The 26,349-nt window shown below is 42.8% G+C and overlaps 1 protein-coding gene across 2 annotated transcripts in view; it reads left to right on the forward strand.

Annotated features, from left to right (window-relative positions):
- ADCY2 (adenylate cyclase 2) overlaps positions 1-26,349 on the forward strand; it is a 422,161-nt gene that overhangs the window by 273,571 nt on the left and 122,241 nt on the right. For both annotated transcript variants that reach the window (XR_007127384.1, XM_047729460.1), the window contains exons 5-10: positions 6,563-6,711; positions 12,916-13,027; positions 17,786-17,913; positions 23,476-23,634; positions 24,452-24,584; positions 25,913-26,086. Coding sequence is in view for 1 of the 2 variants with exons in the window: in XM_047729460.1 (XP_047585416.1) it covers positions 6,563-6,711; positions 12,916-13,027; positions 17,786-17,913; positions 23,476-23,634; positions 24,452-24,584; positions 25,913-26,086 (855 nt within the window). In the remaining variant the exon portion in view is untranslated. The remainder of the gene's footprint in view (positions 1-6,562; positions 6,712-12,915; positions 13,028-17,785; positions 17,914-23,475; positions 23,635-24,451; positions 24,585-25,912; positions 26,087-26,349) is intronic.

Raw genomic sequence — 26,349 nt, forward strand, 5'->3', positions numbered from 1 at the left:
GCATCCTGATGTAACTGGATTGCATTTAAAATAAGAACAAACTAGAAATAAGAATCTTGAAAGAGAAAAAAATGTCCATCTTACAAAAGGAGCATGTCACGGTCTTCCTCTCCTTTGAAAAATTCAGCAGATTTAAATTGTTATCGCATACATGGCTTATTGAAGGCACAAGGCATCACATGCATTATCATATCTTCGCTCAAAATTTGAGTACCAGGCTTCTTTGCTTAAATTGGATTTTCCTATCAACCAAAATAATCTCCAGAATAACATAAAAATAGAAAGTTATAACATCTGCTTTGTTTCATTGTATTAGAAATACCTTGGAGCTCAAAGTGTCCTACACTTTGATCAACAGGGCATTGGAATTTACTAACTCCACAGCTCTTCTATGAGGCACAATGTAAAGGAACAATTTCTAGGGGAAAAATTGCTAATGAATAATAATTGGAGGTTTAATAAAAGGATGTGTTGAAATAGACCCCTGAAGCCAGGGCCGTGATTTATCAGATAACCTTTGAATTAGACAGATTTTCTGTCATTAGACAGTCTTTTCTAGGAAGAGAAAGAAGTAGTAATGGTATGCATCAGTCAATCTAATGACAGCTTGATTGTCCAAAAATCCCCTGAAGGAATTTCTCCAGTGTACTTGGAGGGAGAGTGGAGCTGGGTTATATCCAGCATATTAAGCACTTACATTTGTGGGTTGCTTTCTGATAATTTGGCAGGGCACACAGCTACATTAGCAAAAAGCTGAAATATTAATGGAAATATTAACCTTGTCAGATTATGAATTGAGTTGAAATTCATCATGTGTGCCATAATATTGGGCCTTTTTTTTTTCTTCAGAATATAGCATTTTGTAAGAAAAAAAAGATAAAAGTGTATTGATTTACATATTTCAGTACAGGCTTTTAGTTGAGGCTCACCCTCTTGCCCAATGCTGTCATCGCCAAGAGGACATGTGCAGACCCCAAAGCACAGACCCCATTCATGAGCTCTAATCTGAGGTTCTGCTTTCTACCAGTGGTACCAGAACAGCATGGTAGTAAGGCAGCCTTGGGTTCTTAAATTTGTCTGGTTGGCTGTTACTAAAATCTGAATTCCAGTCTAAATTCACACATATTCTTGAACACTAAAAAAAGGGGGAAAAAAAGAAAATTTTGCCTTATACAACATATATATATGTCTTATATTTTTGAAACTACCTATAAAAAGCCAGTCATCCATCTGCATTTGAGTCTAAAATAAAGATTATAATTTACATTTGGTCATTAAATGAAGCTATGGGCCTGAAAGAGAATTACTATATTGGATTCTTTTTTTGTTCATGGACTCTGTCCTTCAGGAAAGGCTAACTTTGGGATTTAGCCTATTCTTATGACAGAGTATATGAGGAGGAGAGAAGATGCTTGGAAAGATCTCAGCTGGGTTTGTCCCAAGCAGACCCTGAGACAAGGATCTGCGGGTGGCAGCATTTAGTTGGGAGGCGGTTGCAGGTAGCAGAGTGAGGAAGTGGGTCAGGGAGGGAGGTCAGCTATTGGAAGGGGACACTGGTGGCATCCAGGGTTCAGACCTGCTGGAGACCCTCAGAGGGAAGCATGGAGCATGCTCAGATCTTCCCACTGAGAGATGTGGGTGCAGAAGTCAGGGAATTTATCCATCAGTTCTCCGGCATTGTATGAGACCCATGAAACTGGAAGGAACAAGCTGTAGGTGGCCTCCATGGAAGGCAGAGGGAATATGGACAGGACAACACCGGCCGCAAGAAGCATGACTAGAAGTGAGTGTGAACCGTGAGAAAGGCTACTGATTGTTTTAAATCCTAGAGAAGACTGCACAGAATCCATGAACACGCACAGGTAATGATCATAAGAGAATAGAGCAGAACTCTATAAGTTGAACATTATGTCCTGGTGAATTTTATTTTTTTCATGGCCCTTGACTCATCCATCACCCATCAGAAAGAATACTAACTTCGTTTCAATCAAATTAAGCCAATCACTAGACTTCTCTGTAGACACACAGATTCCACTGGGATTTCTAAAAAGACAGCCTAGGTCCAGATTTATAATCTGTTACATTGTGCATTCTATAACGTTCTTTATTACTGTTTCAGAGGTTAACAAATTTATAGTCAGTATCTACTTGCCTTGATGATGACAGAGATTTGATGGCATCTCAGAGCAATATGCTTCCCTTGGCTCTGTCCAGGGTTGGTCTATTCATGCTGAGAACATGAGCAGGTAGGCCTCCTGATGATTGTTGACAGCAACTTCACACATTCCTCACTAGCTTTCCCCTGTTTGTTGAGATAGATTTTTAACATAGTGACTCCTTTATAATATTTGGTCTTATACCCAACTATCCAATACATCAATCAATAAATGGAAAGTGACCATCCCACACAGTATCCCTTGGTACATATAGTGTGCTCAGTCCTTGTGGAAATGGGTTTAAGTAAATGTTGCCTTAGTGGAACTCAGCCCCAAACTTTAAGGGACAAAGTCTATCTATCTTAAATACTTCCTTGGATATGTCATATATTTTAATGACTTTTAGACTTCTTAAATGTCTGTTGGTCACAAAGGCCACCACATGGAAGAATGCAAGATAAGTGGCAAATCTATGTATTTGGGGGATGGGTGGCCAAAGATGAGATGATGGACTAACTCTTGATATCAAGACTTCAAAAGGGTTTATCATTTATTTTAAGCATAAATCCCATGATCTTTTCACATGGGTTCTTAGAGAGAGAACCAGCTTGTATTACCACCAAGCCATCAGCCAAATAAACCAAATGCTCAATTTGTGCATAGTAAGGACACAGACTTTTTTCAAGTTTTAAAATTTGAACTTGTATTTTCATGTCATTAGTAGTTTCTTGGTATTCCGAATTAATTCCAAATGGGTCCATTTTTCTGGAGCTGTTTCTTTACTAAACCCAGTTACTTGATTTTTTTATTCCATTATTGAATTCCGTATTTTCTGTCCTCCTGGTGTTGCTTATCCTGGCCCCTAGCCTGCATGCTGAGATGTCTCCCATAGTCAGGCATGCTTTCTGCTCTCAGCATTTTGCTTAAGTCCAAAATTTGAACTCACCTCCTCCTTTTAAACTAACATGATGTTGCTATATTTTTAGATTGCTAGTGAAAGTTGGAGAATAACAGAAGGGAAGTTGAGCTTAGGATAGGAATAAAATCAGAATGTAACTTCAAGTGGCTACCAATGTTCACTGGCTATTTCCCAACATGGGGGAGCTTGGAATGTGCTCTTTCTCCTTAAATGCAGACTGTTGATATGAAACTAGTGTCTCTCCTCCCTCTGCATGAGTCTTTTACTCCTTCCCTCCATTCCCTGGCCCATAACCACAGTGTGATAGTCTTCCAGGGAGGAAAACCCAAGGCAATCACTACCCTTATTTTGCAGAATAGTCAAGTTTTCCTTTGTGTGAATATCACTAGTGTAGCTTGTGCCTAGGGCTGGTATTTATGGTCAGGAGGGTCATTAATATGACTTTAAAACATGAGCACTGTCTACCCAGGTCCCAAGGTTTCCAGGTCCCACCCACCATGGTCATCACTGACAGTAAACAGAAGCTTTGAAATTAGATTTGTCTTTGATGTGTTCCAGATAAAATTTACAGTAGGTCACTCATTCATTCAAGAAATAACTCTAGAACAAATACTCTTTTCTGGGAGCTTCCACAGTAGTTGAGCAATAAAGCAATGTATAAGGTGTCCCTTTATTTCCTTTACTGTCCCCAGTCTCTGTGAGTGGGAGGAACCACATTTGAAGATGTATCTCCAGTGTCCACAGCAAAAATTATTATTTCCTCCTCTCAAAAAAATTCAAGAAAATATGTGGACTTGCTCATCCTCTCCCTGAAGACTGAAATATCTACAAAGTCTATTTTTTATATTAATGTAGCTACACCAGCTTTCTTTTCATTAAGGTTTTCATAATTTATCTCTTTTTTATTATCTTATTTTCTGTAATGCTGTGTTCTTATATTTAAGATGTGCTTATTGTGAATAGAGTTGCATTTTGTCTTTTTTAAAATCCAACCTGACAGTATTAGTCAAGTATTTGAAGTATTTAGTTCATTTACATTTAATGTAATTTCTGATCTAAAAGGCCAATAATAGCCATCTTATGACTTATGCTCTGTTTGTTTCTCCTGTTTTAAGTTCTATTTGACTCTTCATTCTGACTTATTTTGGGTTAATAAGAATTTCTGTCTCATTTTTATTACTAGCCTCTTAGTCATACATTCTTTCACTCTTTGTTCCTAAAGTGGAAATTATATCCATTCTTGACTTACTGCATTCTACTATAAATTACTACCTTTGCCACTTCCCATATAATCCTAGGACCTCAGAATATTTTAAATCCACTTACTCCCACTTCACAGATTGTGCTAATGCCATTGTAGATTTCATTTATGTTGTATTTTAGATCACCCAGGACATTATTCTCATTATTTTGTACAACTAATATTAATTTATATTTTCCCAGATGTGCATATAGACATTTAACTTATTAAATATTTGGATTTTTCCATTTTATTTCTTAGTTTTAATTAAATGGAAGCTTCAATAAGAATTTAAGAAAATTAAGAACATAATTATTAAATTGTCTTCTTAATCTCTTAAAATTGATTAATCTGATTAAAATTAAAATCTGATTAAAATTCCCTTTGTCATATCAGCACTTATGTTATGACAACTGTTAGCACCTTGCCACCTACCTAACTGCCTCCTTTTGCAAAGAGATTGGTGATAGTACTAACCAAATAGAGGTGTTGTTTTGACTCATTTGTTTCACATGAATAGCAGGAGCTCCTGGACTATTAGTTTCCCTTCTGACTTCCCACATCTCAGGCATGTGGCTTCCTGCAAACACTAGCCTGTTGTTCCAGCTTCATCTGATGGAAAGTGCACTGTGGGTGGGCTTGTTGCTGGATTATGAACCACATGGTAGCAGGGATGTTGACTCTCTTCTTCTTTGTATCTACTATTAGTGCTTATCATGGGGCCTGGCATTTAATGGGAAATGATGAATGTTTTCTGAATATGTGAATAAATTAATGGATGACAGAACAAATGACCAATACTCAGTTATGCCAGTTCTTGGTCAAACACTCTACCATGCAGTGAGATCCCCCATAGGTACCCACTCGGTTTCCTATTAGCTTTTCATCTGTTTTTTCTTTCCCAGAACAGGCTGGGGAGGGGCTGCAGTGAGGGCTTCGCATCTTCATCTGGATGCACTCCACACCTTCCCTCTGCTCCCTCAGTGGACGTTCTCAGCAGGCACTAAAATGACGTGCCCTAGGGCTTGACCCAAAGGGACACCGGCCCTGTAAACCTGGGAAAAAAGACTAGCTTCCCCTCCCCTGTGTTCTATTACTTTGTCTGCATAAATGAATGGATAAATGGGTGAATGAATGAACGAATAAGAAGGGAAGAAAAAGAAAATGGGGAAGACGGAGAAAATATTTCATTCAAGAAATGTTTTTCAACCAACACTATTAATTGTTAAATGCACAATACCTAAATATGGTGTTTTCTATAATACATGAATGTGTTTTTTTTTAAGATTTATTTATTTTAGAGAGAGATAATGTGCGTGCATGAGCAGGAGGGGCAGAGGGAGAGGGAGAGAGACTCTCAAGCAGACTCTGTGTTGAGCGCAGAGCCCACTGTGGGGCTCGATCTCATGACCTAAAACCAAGAATCAGAAGCTTAACTGACTGAACCACCCAGGCACCACTAAAATAATTTAATGTTTAAAATAACTAAGGATGAGTACAAAGTTTCAAAGATTCCTCTTCTTTGATACTTTTTCTCAAAAGCAGTATTGCAAATGTCACTCTAACATAGGTAGATATTAAAATAAGTGTAATGTTACACGCCACTGTTTGCTGTGTCTAAGGACCAAAAATAAAAGAAAGGCTTGTAATTTATCATTTCCATGTGTTCCACCTGTAGTCTTTTATACATGACATTTTACAGATGCTATTTCTGACTCTGTCCCTTTATAATAGTTTAGAATCACTAAAAGGGATTGTGTGGTCATCACAGAGGAAATGAAATATTTGAAAATATTTGACTATCTTATTTCAGAAGTACGGAATATTTGTTGACTTTCTGAAATGCAATAAAGCTTGTACTTTATCTCCCAAGTGAACAGGCAGGCAAAAATGAGTATTTTCTATCTTCAACTCTCCATAGGTTTCCGGCATTTTTATATAATTTCTGCTTTACTATGTTGAAACCAGAGTAGATAAATAGTATCCTTGGAGGAAATATCTTTGCTTTCCTTTATTCTCCAGTCTGAAGGACACATACTTAGAACTCCATAAATAATAAATAGTATAACACATGCTGACCTTAGAAATCTTGGGTTTTTTCAACATGTCCTTCTACTCCCCATGTTTTAACTTGCTGGAAAGAGTCGTCCACTTGGCCCCAACGTAGATCCGCGATGCTCTCAGAGATGACTTGGTGTTACCGTAATAACTTGAAAGTCTCCGCCTTCCTCCCACGCCCTCTTTCAGGAGCGGCTGCTGCTCTCCCTGCTGCCCGCGCACATAGCCATGGAGATGAAAGCCGAGATCATCCAGAGGCTGCAGGGCCCCAAAGCCGGCCAAATGGAAAACACGAACAACTTTCACAACCTGTATGTCAAGCGACACACCAACGTGAGGTACGCTGCTCTGTTCTTGTCCCTCCGCACGCCCTGGGAGCCACTCTCCAGCCTGGGAGCTCATGTCTCACAAAATCCTGTCTCCTCCAAAACGGTGAATGGGAGTTTCTGCCCCACCCCACCCCACCCCACCCCACCCCCCGCCGAACCCCCCTTCCCCCGCTGCCCCTCAGGGCCTTCACTGGAAGATAAGGAAGTAGAATCTTCTTCACTTTACTGGGTTCTGTTGTCCTTTATGTCCCTGCTTTCTACGGCTGACCTTCTGCCCCAAAGGAGAGAGAGGTGGTTAGTGGGTCCTTATCCAGGGAACACCATGGATAGGTTTCATGGCATCCCCGAGCCCAGGACCCACGACTCTGTAGAAAGACTGACGGTAGTACAGTGGGCTCTTGAGGCAAGACCTGACTCCTCCGGAGGGACTTGGGGGGCCAGGGCCACAGTGAAGTGAGCACTCCCTGACCCTCAGGAATGATGGGTGTCCGGGTATGGCAAACCAGTGACCAATGTCACGGGGGACTGATGTGCCCCTTAGTTAGTAGTGCAAGTCCCTGCTTTCCATTCTGCCATAGTCCCATCTGCTTCTCAGGGAGCTGTTCCTGGAATCACAGTACGTGGAAGACATGCTATCAGCATGGGATTGAGATCCGGAAGGAGAACCCTGTGGGGCCTCCTTCTCCCCTGGCTCTCCTCCAGGGAGGAGCTGTGGGGGCCCTCACTTCAGCGTGGGGGGCGTTTCCTCCCATGCTGCCCATCTCCCAGCTGCAGAATGCACCCCTCCAGACCCAGGTGCCTGGTCCCTCACTGTTCCCCAAGCCCCCCAAGCCTCCTGCCACTTCTTTGGGGGGTTCTCCTTATATCCATTCAGCTATGGTGCAGTAGTGCTTTCTTTCTTGTCAGGTTCTCTCGATAAGTACCTCGTGCATCTGGCCTCATGCATTCCGCCTTGTCATTACTCACCCTGTTTACTAGTTCGGGAGCCACAACCACAAACATAACTGCAACTGGCTGAGCACTGGCTCCTTGCCCTTTCGCTCTCAAGCCTGGATCCTTTCCAGTGCACGATCCAAGCTTCCAGTCTGGTTGCCGCAAGTCAAGGGTTTTTGAAGTTTATTAATAAGAAACACATTTGACTAGGCTTTGCCACTGCAATTTACTACATTGCTAAGACACATATCATTTTGACCCCATATTTTAGGAAAGGTGTGTAGAGCTGGTGATATGGTCCAGGCATGTCCAAGCATGCACAGAGCTAAATGTATAATGAGAAATGCAGATTGGGAAAGCAGTAATGGAAAAAAGCTGCATTATCACTGAGAACTAAGGAAGCAGCGGCTAAATGGAGAATCAGGGGTAAAAAAATAATAACAATAAAATAAAATTAAATTAAGTCCCTACCATTTTGAGGAATTTAAAAAAATGAGTGTATTACAAGAACATCCACACCTGTTAAGGAGTACAATTATTTAAAACACTGGCCTCCCTTCAGGTTTTTAAGTGTTTCACTTAAAGAATTAAAGAAGAAACATTCTCACGGTATCCGACAAGGTGTATTTTACTAGAAATTTCCCTTTCCAGCCTTAGCTGTCTGAAAAATCAGCAATATCCCTCCTACTTGAGGAAAGAGTTGTAAGTCACAAATGGGGACTCTCACACACGTAAAGATAAATGCAGCCTTATCTAAACAGAGTCCTGGAATATCTTCGAGTCCCTGTGAAATGACCTAGGATCAAAGAGCCTGATAAAAATGAAACCACGGGCCTCAGGCAGGTGACGAAGGCTCCCCGTGCTGTCTGTATCAGCTACCAATTTGTACGGTTCAAAGGACCCCAAAACCCAGTGGCTTCAGACAACAGTAAACATCAGCTCACAGTCTCTGTCACAATTTGAGAGCTGCTTCTGCTGGTTGTTCTGACTTACCGTCTTTGATACAGATTCAGGCCTGGTGTCAGGAGGGCTGCTGGGGGACCTGACTTCAAGGCAGCTCCTCATGTGGTTTGCAGGGGCCCTGACTGTTGGCTGGAGGCTGCAGGTCGTCATTGCTGAGCTACTGCTCACAGGTGGCTAGAGGGACCTCCTAGCATGGGAGCTCACTTCCCCAGAGCAAGGATCCAGGACAGGGCCGTGGGCAACAGCAGTTCCTTTATGACCTAGGCTTGCAAAGTCATTGCCGTAATTCCTGCAGCATCCTCCTGGGGAAGCAGATCAGCCCCACCCCAGGGGAGGGTGGACAGTTCAAGAGTAAGTCCCATGAGGTGAGGGTCTCTCTGGGGCCATCTTGGAAGCAGACTACCACACTGTCAAGGCAAAGGATTGGAGAAGTGCCTTCAGAGATCATTTAGAATATGTTTGCCATGTCAAGAACACTGAAAAATAAAAATAGATTTAAAAAATTCAATGAAAAAAATTTCAAAACTATAGTTGGGAATGCTAAAGTAACTGCAATACCTAAAGTTAAAAATGTAAAAGCATACATAAATCACATGATGTACCAACTGTTTTTATAAGAAATACAAAAACACGACTTTTTCATCTTGGACAGGATAAGCAGAAGCCAAGAAGCAGGCATGGTAAATGGATATTGTGGAGAGTCCAGTCAATACCTGAGCAGTTTTGAGGGGTTTTTTGGATAATAATTCTCATTAGGATTGTGGACAGTAAAGATCTGTTAATTCTTAGTTCTGCTTTGGCCATTCATTCATTCAAAAAAAATGGTTATTCTCTGTTAATGACATATCCTAGCTCTTTACGCTTCTGAGGATGCTAATGATGTGTATAATCATGAGGAGGAAGAGAGGAATTTCTAGAAGGAAAGTACTTCCCGAATCTTCAGCATCTTCCTCTGAATCCTGCCGATAGTACGGAAACATTCACAAACCCATCCCATCTTTGAAAATAAGCACAGGTCCCGTAATCCAATGCCACCATCCAATTCTGAGACTGGCGCTCTCTCGCTTTCAAAGCCAAGATTCTAGAAAGGTGGTTCCTCACTCTCTGACTGGTCTTCACCGTTTCCCTCCCTCCTCAAACCCTCACCCTCTGCCGTCCACCTCCATCCACCATGGCACAGAGCTCATGCCCGCTCAGTTTGCCACCAGTTGCCGTGCTTCCAGATCTGAGTCTGACTTAGCCCCTGCATCCTTCTTTCTGATAGCTCGGTGTGGTTGGCCAGCTGACCTTGCCCTCCTGCTTAAAGAATTCTCCCTCGCTGTGGACTCCCTGACATCTTCCTCCTTCTCTCTTCTTACCATGTCCTTTGCCATTTTCTCTTCCCTAAATCTAGCCTCTCTGTAAATGAGTGTTTTCAGAGCTTTCTCCTAGCTCTGCTCTGTTCTCTCCAGTTCTCATTCAGGACTTCAATTGCCATCTGTGGGATACCAAGGTGCAGAACTCAGCCAGGGCATCTGGAGGGCGCAGTTGGTTGAGCGTCCGACTCTTGATTTCAGCTCAGGTCATGACCTCATGGGTCAGGTGATTGAGCCTTACACTGGGCTCCATGCTGAGTGTGGAGTTCACTTGAGCTTATCTCTCTCCCTCTCCCTCTGTCCCTACATGCTCTCACACTCTCTCTCGTTCTGTCAAATAAATAAATGTTTTTTAAAAGATGCAGAATTCAACCATAGCTTTCCATACTCACCTAATGTGTATCTTCCTCTTAGACGCTCCACCAACACCACCATCAAACTCAACCCAACCAGAGTTGAACTGGTCATCTTCCCCTCCAAGCTTGCTTCGACTTGTTCAGAGCTAGGTTTGAGCCCCCTTCTCAATCAGAAACTGGGTCTTCATCCTCGATGCCTCCCTCCCTTAGACACACTGCCCACCGTATCTGATCACGAACCACGCCTGATTCATCCTCCCTACATTTCTCCCATATCTGTCCATTTCTCTCCATTTTGCCTGACAGTACCTTCCACATGGGCCTTCTGGATGAAAGGGCTATGATTCTAACTGACCTGCCTGCCTCCAGGTTGCTGTGGTCAGAGTGATCTTTCTAAGATGGTCATGTGGTCAGATCTAGGTCGGGTACCTGGGTGATCCCAGAGAGTACCCTGCTTCCTTTCCTGTAACCCTTTGCACGTCGCATCACCATGACCTGTTTACATCCTCAGTCTCCTGGCTGCTGAGTAGTTTTTGGACCATTGTAAGACATTTACAGCCAGCCTGCCTGGGTGGGGGGGTGGCTTTAGCCTCTACAGGGTTGGACCACAGGAAACACGGTGGAGGTTGTCAACTGCCCATCTGCACATTCTCCCTCCCAGTGCTGCCTTGGATCAGACACACTCTCTAAGCGTTTTCCTCTTGGACCAGGCTCAGCATCCGTGATCTGTGCTGCTATAGGGTGCTATGGGGGAGTAGGGAAGGTTTGATGGCACTGTCTGAACAGAATGGAGGGTGTGGAAGCCCCTGCAGCCCTGGTTTTCTTGGACCAGAGGGTTCTCCCCCAGCTTTTGTCATCAACAGAGAACCAAGTCTTTCCTTCAAGATAAAGCCACAAACCTCATGCTTGGCCCAGCGAACGAGTACGGCCAACAGCAGAGAGCCAGTTGTTTTCTGCCTACGATCGGGCTGGCCGCTGCCACGTTCCTTTTTTTACTGTGGCAAAATATATATAACATAATGTAACACAGTTTTAACCATGTTTAATTGTCAGTGCAGCGGCATCAAGCACCTTCCCGTTGTTCCCATTGTACCCATTCCGCAGCAGCTTCCCTCCCCCACCCAGCCTCTGGCACCCACCCTTCTGGTTCCTGTCCCTGTGGTTTAACTACTCTAGGTATCCCATGTGAGTGGACTCCTACAGTGTCTGTCCTCTTGGGCCTGGCTCATTTCACGCAGCAGCACGCCTTCAAGGTTTATCCGTATTGCATCATGTGGAAGAATGACATTTCTTTTAAAGACTGTATAATATTTCATTGTAGAGATTTCTTTTATCCCTATTTCTTTATCCATCCATCTGTTAGTGAACATTTAGGTTGTTTCTACCTTTAGATGATTGTGAATAATGCTGCAGTAAACATGGGGGTACAAATAGTGGTTTGAGTCCCTGCCTCCACTCTTTGGGTTGTTTTCCCGGGAGGGAACTCAGTGGGCCATCTGGGAAGCTGTCTCTCTTGCTGAAGAACCACCACACTGTCTCCTAGAGTGGCTGCACCATTTTCCGTTCCCACCAGCAATGCACAAGGGCTCCGATTTCTCCGCACCCTTGACAACATCTGTTACTTCCCAGTTCTTTGATAAGGGCCATTCTAATGGGTATGAAGTGGCAGTCAGTTTTGTCTCAGGGTCTGTCTTAAACCATGTTATCTGAATCCCCAACTGCCAGCAGGAATTTTAGGCTTCTTTGTGAGGCCTTTATACAAATCAGAAGCATGTTGTTGTATAGAAAAGTGATATCGCACATCCTGGGGCCGTGTTTCCCCATTCTGACCCTTGGAGGTTAACGAAACACAGACAAAACTCAGAGAAATCTGACATCTGTCCCACTAGCATGTACGTCGCATGGAGGGAAGCTTTCCCAGGCTCGTCACCAGCTAACCAACGCCCCCCCACAGACACACTTGTTAACACTGTGGTTGGACATTGTTAGAGTCCTTCCTTACTTTCTTAACTCCTCTCCCCTGCCCCCCAACAACACTCTGAGTTTGAGGGAGACATACTGTGTCTGCTTCATCCTAGCAAGGAGTAAGTCATTCAAAACCTTTTGTTAAGTACTCTTTCTTTTAGGAAGATTGTTAGTCTTTCTTCGAGTCAATAAAAACAGAATTTGCTTTTATTATTTTTTTCCTTTACTTTAGAAATTCTTATAAAGTAAATGCATGTAACAGTGCAAACAGAGGCATAGGCCATTGATACCTGAATTCCGCCAGTGTCTTGAACTCTCAGAATGAATACCACGTAAACCAGGGAGGGAGGGGAAACTATCCATCAGGGAATAAAGGTCATCAGTTAGAATGGACAGAGTGCATCATGTGATTTTTTTTTCTTCTCCAATTTTAATTATAAAAACAGCATTAAACAAAAAAAAACATTTTTAATAGGAAAGTTTGGCAAAATGTGTATGTATTTCCTATCTGGGGAGATGACAATTTTCTTGTAAGATACAAATATAAATGTAAAAAACTATATACTCTTTTAAGGGGGGAAAAAGTATCATTACTTGTTAACAAACACGAGCTTGCAAACACTGTTCCCCTTGTGCCACAGCATCCTGTACGCGGACATCGTTGGCTTCACCCGGCTGGCCAGTGACTGCTCTCCGGGAGAACTCGTCCACATGCTGAACGAGCTCTTTGGAAAGTTCGACCAAATTGCAAAGGTGAGTGGTAGTGAGTCCCTTCTACAGTGAGGCTTTCTAGACCCGTGGCTTCCTTTTTCTCTGGTCCCTTATCAATTCTTTGTTTTTCACAGAGCCGCACTTAGAACTGCTGTTTATAGATTTGTCGGGTTTATTTGCCGTCGGGCTCTGATGAGTCTCACTTCTCGGGGTGAGAAATGTCAGAGCGCATAATTAGCACATGTTTGCATCTATTTTTAAAATTTCTGCTTATAGAGAACTCAGCGCACATAGAGTAAATACACTCAAGATGGTGAGTTTAAGATGAACAGCCTCTGCCCACTGCTGTTCTAAGGTCCTCTTTTTAGGCATTTCCATGTCAGATGTTGGAAACAAGACTGCCTCTCCTCCAGTCGTAACTGTTCATGTATCAGCCCCCGGGGAGAACCCCTAAAATCGGATGCATGTTTCCCACCTCAGCCCTTTACTTACTGCCGTCTCATTAATATCCGCTGACCCTTGTGCCCCTTGAACAGAAATGTGAGTTCTGTATTTGCCGTGCACACGCGCATGGAGAGGAAATGGCGACAGGCAATCTAAAACTGTACAAGAACTTGCATATTTACTGGAACCGTGAGGGTTACTGGTGGGAAGAGCGATAGGAGTTATTTCCTCCTTTGGGAGCCCTTTACTTCCACCTCATAAAGCATTACTGGTCAGCCTCATGCTTTCTTTGAATTATTTCCAGCAAAAAATACCTCATTATGCTGATTAAAATGAATTATTTATATATGGAAGAGAGAGTTGGTCCCAAATTTAGTTCCCTGCAAGATTCCTCTCACTTTTAAACCATACAAAGCATTTCCAGGCAAGCCTCTTAGCAATAGACGTGACTTGCTGATGTTCAAAGGGTCGCCCCTGCGTCAGGCTCCCCCGGAGGTGCCTTCTGCTACCAGCCTGACCATGAGGGATCTCGCTGGGGATTTTTTTTTTAAAAGCCGTTAGAGTACAGCACAGCTTTCTTCCCTTTACCAAATCAAAGGGAGAGGTTGAGTTTTTTGGGGTGCTCATGTTTAGAAAAATATGATTTAAAGCTTAAATAATGTCTTCAAAGTTTGAATTAATAAAGTGTCACTTTTGTCACATTAGGAAGAAGCATCCCAATCTTGGCAGGTAACAGCATAGCTCTAGTATTAACATGCCATTCTCCCTCTGGGCAAGTCTCAGTGTCTGAATGTCCCGTCTTTATAAAGACACCAGTCATATTGGATTCGTGACCCACCCTAGTCCTGTATGACCTCATCTTAACTAATTATATCTGCAGGGAGGCCAAGTTTACACTCTCCAGGTGTTAGGACTTCAGTATGTGAATTTGGGGAAGACAAACTTCATTGCTCATAACAGAAATACTTAGTGTGACCTTCTGTTCCTCTCTGATGGTTGAACAAAGGACTGTCCAGGCAGTATCAGACTAGAGCCTAGGATGGCTGGGTCCACCCATTGTTATTACAGAGAGAATGTGTTTAGGAAACCAGTTCGTGCCTCTTGGTTAAACGACGTGGCGGTGGACATGATCGTAAGCAAACAGCTCAGCCGATTGAGTGAATTTTGCATACAGCACATAACTAAACTAAGAACTCAACGTCATGCATTTATTTTTTAATCTTTTAAACTGCTTTATTGAGGTATAATTGACGTGTGAAAAGCTACATATTTAATATATAAACTGTAATGACCTTGAGGATAAGCATATACCTATGAGCCATCAGTGTAATCTATGTTATAAATATATTCACCACATACAAAGGTGTCCTCTTGCCCTCATTATTTATTATTGATGATGATGTGACTAAAACACTTAACATAAGCTCTACCTTCTTAGCACATTCTGGAGTATACGGTACAGTATTGTTAACAGTAGGCACTGTGCTATCTATACCGTAGATCTCCAGCACTTACTCATCTTACATAAAACTGTTTGCCCTCTTACCCATACCCCCCATTTTTCCCTTCCCTCAGGCCTGGCATCCACCAGTCTACTCTCTGCTTCTGTGAATTTGACTATTCTAGATTCCTCATATACGTGAGATCATGCAGTGTCTATCTTCTGGACGTCCTAAATAAAGTCAGGCTATTTCACTTAGCAAACTGAGTTCAAAAGCACAGTTAAAGGACTGTACCCAATGACCAACTGGGATTTATTTCTGGGATGCAAGGATGGTTCAACACACAACTCAATCGACATGACAGACCACAGTAACGGAATGAAGGCTAGAAATTACATGATCAGTAGATACAGAGAAAGCATTTGATAAAATTAAACATCTTTTCATGATACAAACTCTTAACTGATAACATATAGAAGAAACCTACCTCAACAAAATAGAGACATATATAAAAAGCCCATAGCTAACATCATAGTTGATGGAGGAAAACTGACAGCTTCTCCTTCGAGATTGGGAACACAGCAAGGATGCCTGCACCCACAATATCTGTTCAACACAGCCCTAGAAGTCCTAGCCAGAGCAGTCAGGCAAGAAAAAGAAATAAAAGGCATCCAAATCAAAAAAGAAAAAGTGGGGCGCCTGGGTGGCTCAGTGGGTTAAAGCCTCTGCCTTCAGCTCAGGTCATGATCTCAGGGTCCTGGGATCGAGCCCCATGTCGGGCTCCCTGCTCAGCAGGGAGCCTGCTTCCCTCTCTCTCTGCCTGCCTCTCTGCCTACTTGTGATCCCTCTCTCTGTCAAATAAATAAATAAAATCTTAAAAAAAAAAAAGAAAAAGTAAAATTGTCTCTGTTTGCAGATTACATGATCTTGTGTGTAGAAAACCCTAAAATATAAGCAAAATCTGTTAGAACTAATAGAGAGGGGGTGTCCGGGTGGCTCAGTTAGTTTGGTGTCAATTCTTGATTTTGGCTCAGGTCATGAAGTCAGGGTCATAAGATCAAGCCCTGTGTCAGGCTCCAAGCTCAGCTGGGAGTCTGCTTCTCTTCTTCTCCCTCTACCACTGCTCCTCCCTCCACTCGTGCTCTCTCTTTTTATCAAATAAAACAAATATTTTTTTAAAAAAGAACTAATCAACAAATTCAGTAAAGTTGCAGAATACAAAATCAATATGCAAAATCCAGCCTCATTTCTTTGTACTAACAATGAAATATCTGAGAAGGAAATCAAGAAAACAATCTCATTTACATTAGCATCAAAAAGAATAAAATACTTAGGAATAAACTTAACCAAGTAGGTGAATGACTCATACATGGGAAACTATAAAACATGGATAAAAGAAATCTAAAAAGACACAAATAAATAGAAAGACGTCCCATATTCATGGGTTGGAAGAACTAATATTGTTAAAATGTCCATAATACCTGAAGCACGGACAGAGTCAGTGCCATTCCTATCAAAATCCCAGTGGCATCTTCTACAGAAACAAACAAACAAAAAATCTAAAATTCATACAGAATCACAGGAGACCCCAAACAGCCGAAGAAATTTTAAGCGAGAAGAAGAAAGCTGGAGGCATCACACTTCCTGATTTCAAAATGAATTACGAAGCTCCATAATTAAAACAGTATGATACTGGCATTAAAAACAGACACACGGACCAGTAGAACAGAACTGAGCCCCAGAAATAAACACACGCATATACGTATACGGTCAGCTGGTCTTTGATGAGTTTGCCGAGAATTCACTTTTGTTAATTTCAGTGTGTTCTAGATTCAGAGTAGCTGTTTAGGAAGTATGGGACGGAAGCCCTATTAGTATATAAGTTTTTGCCTTTTTAGTACTTCTGAGATTTTTAATCAGGAATTAGTAAGCACATCAACTGCAACGCCGTAGATGAGTATGAAAATATGCCCTAGCTTGTGGGTTCTCTATCACACGGGGAAGGAATGTGCGAAATCTTCAACAAACCTAACATGTACTTTAGAACAAGAAAATCTTAAATTCATTTTATTATTTCAGATTTGTTCAGTTCAGTTTATACATAAGCCTATGTTTAGTGTTAAGAAGGAAAAGATCTGTGTTTGGCACATCTTTGGGTTTTTTTGTTTTGTTTTGTTTTGTTTGCTTCTTTTTCTTTTGCTTTTCTTCTTTTTCTTCTTTTTCTTTGTGACCAGTCTATGAAGTAACTAGAAAAGTTAGAAATGCATGTAGGATTTAGACATATGAATGAAGCTAATCTCAATATCCTAATATAAAAACCACCCAGCCAAGAAAAATAGTGAATACCACTTAATATTGAAACAGTTTAACCTAAGGTCAGAATTAAGTTTTAAATTACTTGGCAATGTCGAATGGTGGCTTTTTGCATTATGGAGATGTTTATCAGAAGCTACGTTCTCAGGTAAGAATCTGCTTTGGCTTTAAAATAAATGAAGAGAACCATGAGCGTAGTAGGGAATGACAGACAATTCTAATTCCAGTCGAGTTTTGTCACCATTCACTGTCCTGAGACTCTGCTCTGCATGGAAGATCTCATTTCGCTGTCAGTGCTTGGGATGTTTGGGCTGGAGAGAATGATCCCGTCATTATGCTCCTCTGCTACAGTTCAGAGTAAATCATTCCAGAACATTCTCTCTGCTTTCCTTTCCTTCCCCTTCTCCTGATTCTCCCTGCTTTGGCAAATGGGTGTGCAGGTGAGGGTGGTTCATTCTTCTTGGGTCATGAAGGGAAACCCAACCAGTGCTCATTTCCGTGCCCACAAACCCTAGGTCACTGTGATGGTATCAGTGGAACTAGCATTGGATGACATTCGGAAAATCTGAGTGCAGCTGAATGCTGTGATTTCTTCTTCCAGGAGAATGAATGCATGAGAATAAAGATTTTGGGAGACTGCTACTACTGCGTGTCCGGACTCCCCATATCTCTCCCGAACCATGCCAAGAACTGTGTGAAAATGGGGCTGGACATGTGTGAAGCCATAAAGTAAGTGAAGGCACCATAGGGTCCTTTTTAACTGTTTGAGAATCTCTAGTAATGATTCTCACTCCTGACTGTTTCTGTTTTTCTGATACTGGGATTAAAAACATTACTGAGCCTTTAAATATAAGTGTGCAGAGACCCAAATACTGGTGTGTGAGTAACTCAGTCCAAAGTAAGACTTCTGTAAGATTTTTATTGTTATGGTTAGCCTTGGAGTACAGTGAGACCCAGGGAGAAATCTGTGGGCACGGAGAGTTTGGGTTGTTTCCAAAGTGATTTTTTTTTTGCATTGAAATATCTTCTTTAATCTCAAGGAAAATCTCTGTGCTCTTACCATCTGACAAACAGTTTCTTTTTTTTCAAGTTTTTACTTAAATCCCATTTAGTTAACATACAGTATATTAGTTTCAGATGTGCAATTTAGCGGTTCAACACTTCCGTACAAACAATTTCTGACAAACAATATGGCTACACTCAAGTTGTCGGGGAGAAGGTAGTTTTCATGACCAGATTGCAATTCGGTAAAATTCCAAAATTACTGCATCAAGTCAAAAATGCTCAGCTCTATAAATTTAGTTTCAGTTAATATACACAGAATATGTTTTCTGTACTATATTTATAGTTTCTTTCATTATAATTCTGGAGAGGCTATCCTTATGTCAAACAATGTTACCATTGACAAGTACCAGATAAAAGTGTAAGATACAAAATTAATTTTTTGTTACCAGGGCCATAATACACTTCTTTAATAATGCCTGTGGTAGATTCCAGAATATTCTTATTAATGGCGAAATCTCTTGTTTGTTGATTATATGATTAAAAGGTTTTAGTGTATTGGTTTTTTTTTATTTTTTTTAAGATTTTATTTATTTATTTGACACAGCGAGATTACAAGTAGGCAGAGAAGCAGGCAGAGAGAGAGGGAAGCAGGCTCCCTGCTGAGCAGAGAACCCGATGCGGGACTCGATCCCAGGACCCTGAGATCATGACCTGAGCCGAAGGCAGCGGCTTAACCCACTGAACCACCCAGGCACCCCTGTGTATTGGGTTTTTTGATTGCCTATTTTAGTCAAGTGATTTTCCCCTCTCCTGCACACATGTTCAGTCTTAATGGGACAAGAATTATGTGACTGATGCTCTGTTTCCTTGTCTCCGGTGTAGAGTCAATGGGGCTCTCAGTGGGAGAGCAGCGGTCAGGTTGTCACGTGTTTAGCCACTGTGGATGTGGGTCACATGTGAAGTGAACTGAACAAGTTAGCAGGTAGCTTCCCCAGGCCAGTCCAGAGAGAAGCAGTGAAGCCCACACTGCCTGCTGTGGGTACTGGCGATCTCAGTGCTCCTGATCCTCTGGGTCGGTAGCAGTGACGACAGACCACTGTGGACAGATCTGTCTCGGGAGGCAAGGGAATTCAGTGGAATTGAGTTAAAAGCAGAGATGGGTGGATTAGTCAGTGTGGGAATCACCTTGTCCCTCCTGCTTCTTCCCCAAAGTAACTCATTTGTCTTCTCTGACATGAAAAATATTTTTACTTTGTTTCAGATGTAATTAACTATTTCCAGCTCTCTGGGTCTAGACAGTGTAAGTGAATCTAAATAGTGAAACTAAAGGTTTTCTCCAATTTATAACCTGCCCTTGGAGGCGATCTCCGTGTAGGTTTCCAACACCGGATGAAATGGGTTCTAGTGGGAGAAAGGGTTTTTCTAATGTACTTATTATGCGCATCAATAATATATCAGATTACTGAAGCCTGATTCCTGCTTTCGGGTCAACTCTTTCCCAGTTCTGTTACGTTTCCATTATTCCAGCACGTTGAAGAGCTTTTAGGAGGAAGAATACTTACATTCTGCCCACTGGCATGTCAGCAGCTCATCAGTAATATTTTTTCTGTTATATTTTTTTATCATGATAACATAATACCTAACATAATTACTGCACCATAGCATTTTTACATGTACAATTTAGTGGCATTAAGTACATTTAAAATACGTGCAACCTGCACCACGGTCCACTTCCAGGACCTTGTCATCAACTCAGACAGAAACTTCATATCCACTGAGCAGGAACTCCTCATTCCTCTCTCTCCCCCAGCCCCTGGCAACCCCTTTTCTACTTTCTGCCTCTGCAAAGTTGACTTTTCTAGATGGCTTGGTGTGCGTGGAATCACACAACATCTGTTGGCTAGCGTTTGCCTTGTTTACATAGCGGAATGTTTCCAAGGTCCATCCACATTGCGGAATGTGTCAGGCCTTCATTCATTTTAACGGTGGAGTAATTAAGTCCATTATATGTGGATACCACGTTTTATTTATCCCTCCGTGATGGATACTAATATCTTGTGTCCAGAATCTCAGCAGTGTTATCAGATTTGAGGAACTTTCCAGAACTCTTGCTTCTAACTAAACTTGAGCTTCAACTCGGGCAGCGAACAGTTGGTGCGTCTCTATGCTCTGCACTTACTGACCAAGGGCATCCATGTTCTCTCTCTGTTAAATTCACCTGCTCAGCTTTTGTGCATTTGACAAAGTGATCAGTAATAGGTTGTTTTCTGGCACCTTCCGTAAAGGGCAGGGTCAGAGAGGGCATCTCAGCAAATGTTAGGAATTCTTTGTTCTTCTAACATACAAAGGCAAGTATTTCCATTTCCATACATGAACCTTAGGATGAGGATGAATATGAAAATTCTAATTTTTTAAGAGAAAAAGAGTACACTCAGACTTGGAATTTCGCCAGGTGACCTCAGGGTTTTCCTGGGAGCCGGGAACATAGATCCAGGAACGCTTGCCTATACTTTTCCTCCGTGTCCAGACCTCCCCACGCGTTCAGTACCTCATTCTCTGTCAGCTAAAGAACCACCACAGAGCACGTCAGCTGCGGTTTGGAACATTCCCAATGCTTAGAGAGGTTTCTTTTTTCCCGTCATGAAAATGTAAACTTCTCAGCCAAGGACGTAATAGGCAGAGTCCTGACTTTGTTAGTGATTAGGGTTCCTCTTGAGCTGGAATGATTGTCTTCTGTGGTCACAAGCTTTGGCAACTATTGTGATATTTTTTTAGAGATCACACAGGTTGCATCCACATGCATTATAAGATGTGGTTAGTCAACTCATCTGAACTCTTGACCAACCTATTTTCCTAAAAAAAAAGACACAAAGGACATGGAGATGGTTTTAAAGAGGGTATTATGTGAAGCAAAATAAGACAGAGAAAGACAAATATCATATGATTTCATTCATATATGGAATTTAAGAAATAAAACGTGAACATAGGGGAAATGAAAGAAAAATAAGATAAGATAAAAACAGAGAGGGAGGCAAACCATAAGAGAATCTTAATTCTAGGAAACAAACTGAGGGTTGCTGGAGGGGAGGTAGGTGGGGGGATGGGGTAACTGGGTGATGGGCATTAAGGAGGGCACGTGATGTGATGGGTACTGGGTGTTGTATTCAACTGATGAATCACTAAATTCTACCTCTGAAACTAATAACACAGTATATATGTTAATTAAATTGAATTTAAATTTAAAAAATTTTAAGTCAAATCATTCACCAGTCAGTTTTGTTAAAATGGTCAAACGTAAAGTGTGTCGTCCATCCTTCTTTCCCTCTTGACTTTCTACTGACCGTATTTGATCAACAGAAATGTCACGTGGTTGGAACCATTCTCCTAGTAACAGAAAATCTTAAGAACAATTATGAGTTCAATGTCAAATTTTTCAGGATCATTATCTCCCAAAGACAGAAGCACAGTAAAATCCTTCAGAAATGACCTGTGTCGATTAGTAAACTTATATCCAGTGTCCACGTTGTACCAGACCCTGAAGCCCCTGATGGGTATACAGGTGTGTGTCTTCATGGGGCTGCCTCTCGGAGAGCAGATGTGGACACAAGCAGGGAGAGCTGACTGGACTCAGGGAGGCTGGAGCACCAAGGAGGGGTGACCTCATCAACCTGGGAGGAGGGATCAGAAAGCCTTCCCAGAAGAGGTCATGCCTCCAGCCACTGATGGAAAACCAATACCAGCTGGCCACGGGATGCCTGTGCCCTGTCAGGAGAGGGAGGCTCAGAGAGCGGAGCCATCTTGAACCATATGGTCCCCAGGCAGCCATAACCTGATAGAGGACAGAGCGACAGGGGTGGCCCTCCAGTGTCATGTTGAGGTCCTGGCCCATCGTTTGGGCAGGAGGGAAGGGTTGGATGAGTTGCATGGTACCAAATAAGTTGTGATTTTTTGTGTGAGAAAAACAGAGCAGGATGACAGGGAAGGAGGAAGTGATGGGAGGAGAGAGAATGGGAGGGAGGGAACAGCTCTGTAGACGTCCTTTCTTTTAACCTTGTAGATCCATATCTTCTTGTCACTTCTTATCACTTCTAGCATGCTCAAGTGATGCCACTGTGTCACTGAAGCATGACAGCCATGCCACTGGCATTTTGCGACGCTTGTGTCCTACAGCCACACCTGGTAACCTGTGCCCTGCGGGGTTGCCATCAGTGCGATCGCTTCCCTCCGCATGCGCCCTGGGGTAATTCTCTCCATGTACCTCAGGACACCTCCCTGTATCCTTCTCCTGCAGTCATAGTTCATTGATAAATACATTCAGCTGGCAGAAATAAATAAGCTTTTCCATCTCCCATTAAGGGAAGTTCTTCATTTGTCTCTGTAAATGACTTACTGATTGGGTCCCAAAGTATTTTTAAAATGATTGTTTTTAATCAGTTTCTTCTGAATGATACCTTCCTTACACATGATTAAAACTTTTTAAAGAGTTTTGTTGTTGTTTTTGTGGAAGACTGTGCACAATGAAATGCTTTAAACTCATGGTTACTTTTTTTTTTTTATAAGTTTATAATTTTTTTTTTAAGATTTTATTTATTTATTTGAGAGAGAGACAGTGAGAGAGAGCATGAGTGAGGAGAAGGTCAGAGAGAGAAGCAGACTCCCCGTGGAGCTGGGAGCCCAATGCGGGACTCGATCCCGGGTCTCCAGGATCATGACCTGAGCCGAAGGCAGTCGTCCAACCAACTGAGCCACCCAGGCGTCCCTCATGGTTACTTTTTTTGAGAAATTCCTACTCAGGCTGAAGTCATTAGGCTCACAAATATGGCACCTTGTCTCTTATCAGCAGAAAATATTCACTGGGGACGTGCATCGTGCTAAGTGCTAGACTCATAGACGGCATCTCAGACTGTTTCTGACAGTAGAAGGCAATGTCATGTGATTCTAGTGTGAAAATTCAGAGCAGGTGTCAGCAACTGGTAGGTTTCTGATAATACATATTTGTTGAAAAAGTCAAAGCTACAGCTGAGATGTTACATCAGCACCAACGGTCCGGCCTGACCTGGCTGTCTTAGCCAGGGCCACGGAGCTCTTGGTCTAGTCTGGAAGCAACCAGAAAGAAACGACCTTTCTCTTGGCCTAGAGCAGCAATCTTCTGCCACAGGAGGGAGTCCTGACTCTATTTCCAGCAGTCTGAAAAATTCTGAGTAACACAGTGCCTTGAAACATGGCCAGGAGTCAGAGGAAGAGGAGGGTGTTTCCAGATGGTGATGTTTTTTTCCTTCTCTTCAGGAAAGTGAGGGACGCCACTGGAGTGGATATCAACATGCGCGTGGGAGTGCATTCTGGCAATGTCCTCTGCGGGGTGATTGGTCTGCAGAAGTGGCAGTATGACGTGTGGTCACATGATGTTACCTTGGCCAATCACATGGAAGCCGGAGGGGTCCCTGGGTAAGGCCAGTCTGGGTTTCCCTCTTCAAGCTGTGGGCAGGGTGAGACACGCTGGGCTAGCGGATTGACCGCTGTCTCCTGCGTGTCTGATGGCTTCTGATGCCTCCGTCAGCATCCTGTGATCCCTGTCCAGCGACCCCTTACATGAATTAGATTAACACGAACCCTCAAGTCTCAAATCCACCACCCCACGACCCATGGTCAAAGACTCTGGCTACCAGATCATGAATTACTTGTATTAATTTGCAAGTGTGTGAATTGTGACAAGGGGAAAAGTGTTTTTAATGCAGTGAGATGGGGCATTTCTCTATTACTGGTGACCTCTGAAGCCAGTGCTAGTGAAATGAGCGAATGGTACCATCTCCCTCCAGTTAGAAGAGCGTGGTTCAGACAAGAGAATTTTGATGGATGTGCTATAATTCGAAGAAACGTGGAAGCAAGCACTGAGAGAGAAAATCCATACTTTAATACACATCAGCACACTCCCTAAAATGCCTTTGGCCTGTGTTTCAAAAAGTAGGCTCTCATGTGAAACTTTCATATAATTTTTATTTGCCATATTTACCACACCCGCTGTGCAGGTTTCGGGTGAGTGCAGAGAAGCTGGAAATGTTAATATCTTGTGACCTCTGCCAGCATCTTTCCAAAGCCCTGTTTAATAAAATATAAACCTGTATTTATAGTCCATTTTACCAAGAACATAGAGCCTTTCCTTCCTTTGGGGGAGAAGAAATTATTTATAAATTCACAAGTAAATAGAAAAACCTTCATGTTTATCCTTACCTATCTTGACTGTGGTTTTTAAATGGAATTTCAGACGTGTTCACATTTCTTCCGTCACTTTGGAGCACTTGAACGGCGCTTATAAAGTGGAGGAAGGAGACGGTGACATCAGAGACCCATATTTAAAACAGCACCTAGTGAAAACCTACTTTGTAATCAACCCCAAGGTCAGTGTTGTTGTAAAGAGTCTGTAATTAACTTGTGACTTCTGTGATGAAGATAGAAAGGGGCAAATTACTGATACAGATAAGTGTTTTTAGTCAAGAATATATTGAATGCTTTGCTGGTCTTTGCCCCTATAATGACTTTAAATGCATAGCAGTTTGATTATGGCACATGTTTTAGAATCATAGACTAAAACATTTATTAAAGGAAGAGTTGAAAAGAATTGCTTGCTCCTATGGTAAGGTTACTGTCTGTGTGTTGGGTTATCAGTGTTAGTGAATGTGTACATTAGTCCCCAGTGCTTCTAGAAGTCTCTCCATGTGCCCACCCTGGCAACTGGGAAATTACAGATGATAAAAGTCTGATGAGATGAAGTAGGATGAACATAGACGAAGAAGGAAAGGAAGAAACTTCTAGAAGATTAACCACGAAGTGTCATTAGGCAGACATGGTTCACTTGGAGGCAGTAAGCTCCTCGTTACCTGGAAGTCTCCCCAGCCACCCCGAGAGTTAGGAGCTGTCTCGTACTCTGTTCACACCAGAGGTCAGGCCCAAGCAAGGGCTTCCAGCTCTCCTTTCTCGTCGCCCTTCTCAAATTCCTGCCAAATGAGTACCACTGCTATTTACAGATTAAGAATCTGAAGCTCCCAGGGGTTATGTAACTTCCCCAAATCACACAGCTGGTAAAGGGTGCAGTCTATCAGCAAGAAACACCTCCAAGCTATCAAAGCCAGTCTCTCAGGATCCACAAGGTCAAGGGCATGGGTGCTCCCTGGCGGTAGCCTCCCTGAAACTCCAGGTTCGCCCCTGGAGACACACGTCCAGCTCACCTGCACCTGATAGTTGATCTGGAGAGAGACGTGTGTCAGTCAGGAAGAACTGTGGAGGGAGGAGGCCAAAAAAACGTGTACAGAGAACCTTGTGTTCCGGCAGGGAACACCCGGACGTGGACCCGTATGAGCACTCTGCATCAGAACACAGCCCAGCCTCTAGCATCTGCCGCGCTAGGAAACCACAGTCGTCAAGTAAAAGTTGAAACAGAGCAGCCTATCTTGCTTAAGAATTTGCTTTGTAAAAATGCCCATTAAAATGGCTGTTATTTTTTCCTAAGTTTAAACTACAGGTGTCTTTTACTCTGGGGAAAAAAATCACTCAGCTCAGAGAGCTTGTAACACTGGAAACCAGTGTCCCTGAAGGAGGAGGGAGGGCCAGAAGCTATGGGGGGCGAGGGGGCAACACGGGAGGAACGCCAGCATCTGGGTGAGGGGACAGGCAGGAGAAGTCGGCCCCTTTGGTGTGCGGGGGGTAATGCTTTGTTTCTCACCCCAAGGGAGAGCGAAGGAGTCCTCACCTCTTCAGACCTCGCCACACCCTCGATGGAGCCAAGATGAGGGCCTCCGTGCGCATGACCCGGTACCTGGAGTCCTGGGGAGCAGCCAAGCCCTTCGCACACCTGCATCACCGAGACAGCATGACCACAGAGAACGGCAAGATCAGCACCACGGTACGCTCCCCCCGTGCCCCGCAGCGCACAGTGCCGGGCCCCAGCCAGGTCCCCAGCACAAAACGCAGGCATCTCCTGCCAAAATAACTTAGGTCTGTAATGAAGCAAGCTTTCCCCTTCTCCTTGGGGAGGTCCTTGCAGACAGCTGTTTGGGTGTGAATGAGCGCCAGGCTCACGTGGCTGAGGGTTTGAACCAGCATGATTTTGCATGAGAACTTTATAACCCAGGACCATTTTATTTATTTGTTATTTCATTCAGTTCT

Source organism: Lutra lutra, chromosome 5 (assembly GCF_902655055.1).
Source record: "Lutra lutra chromosome 5, mLutLut1.2, whole genome shotgun sequence".
Taxonomy (NCBI): Eukaryota; Metazoa; Chordata; class Mammalia; order Carnivora; family Mustelidae; genus Lutra; species Lutra lutra.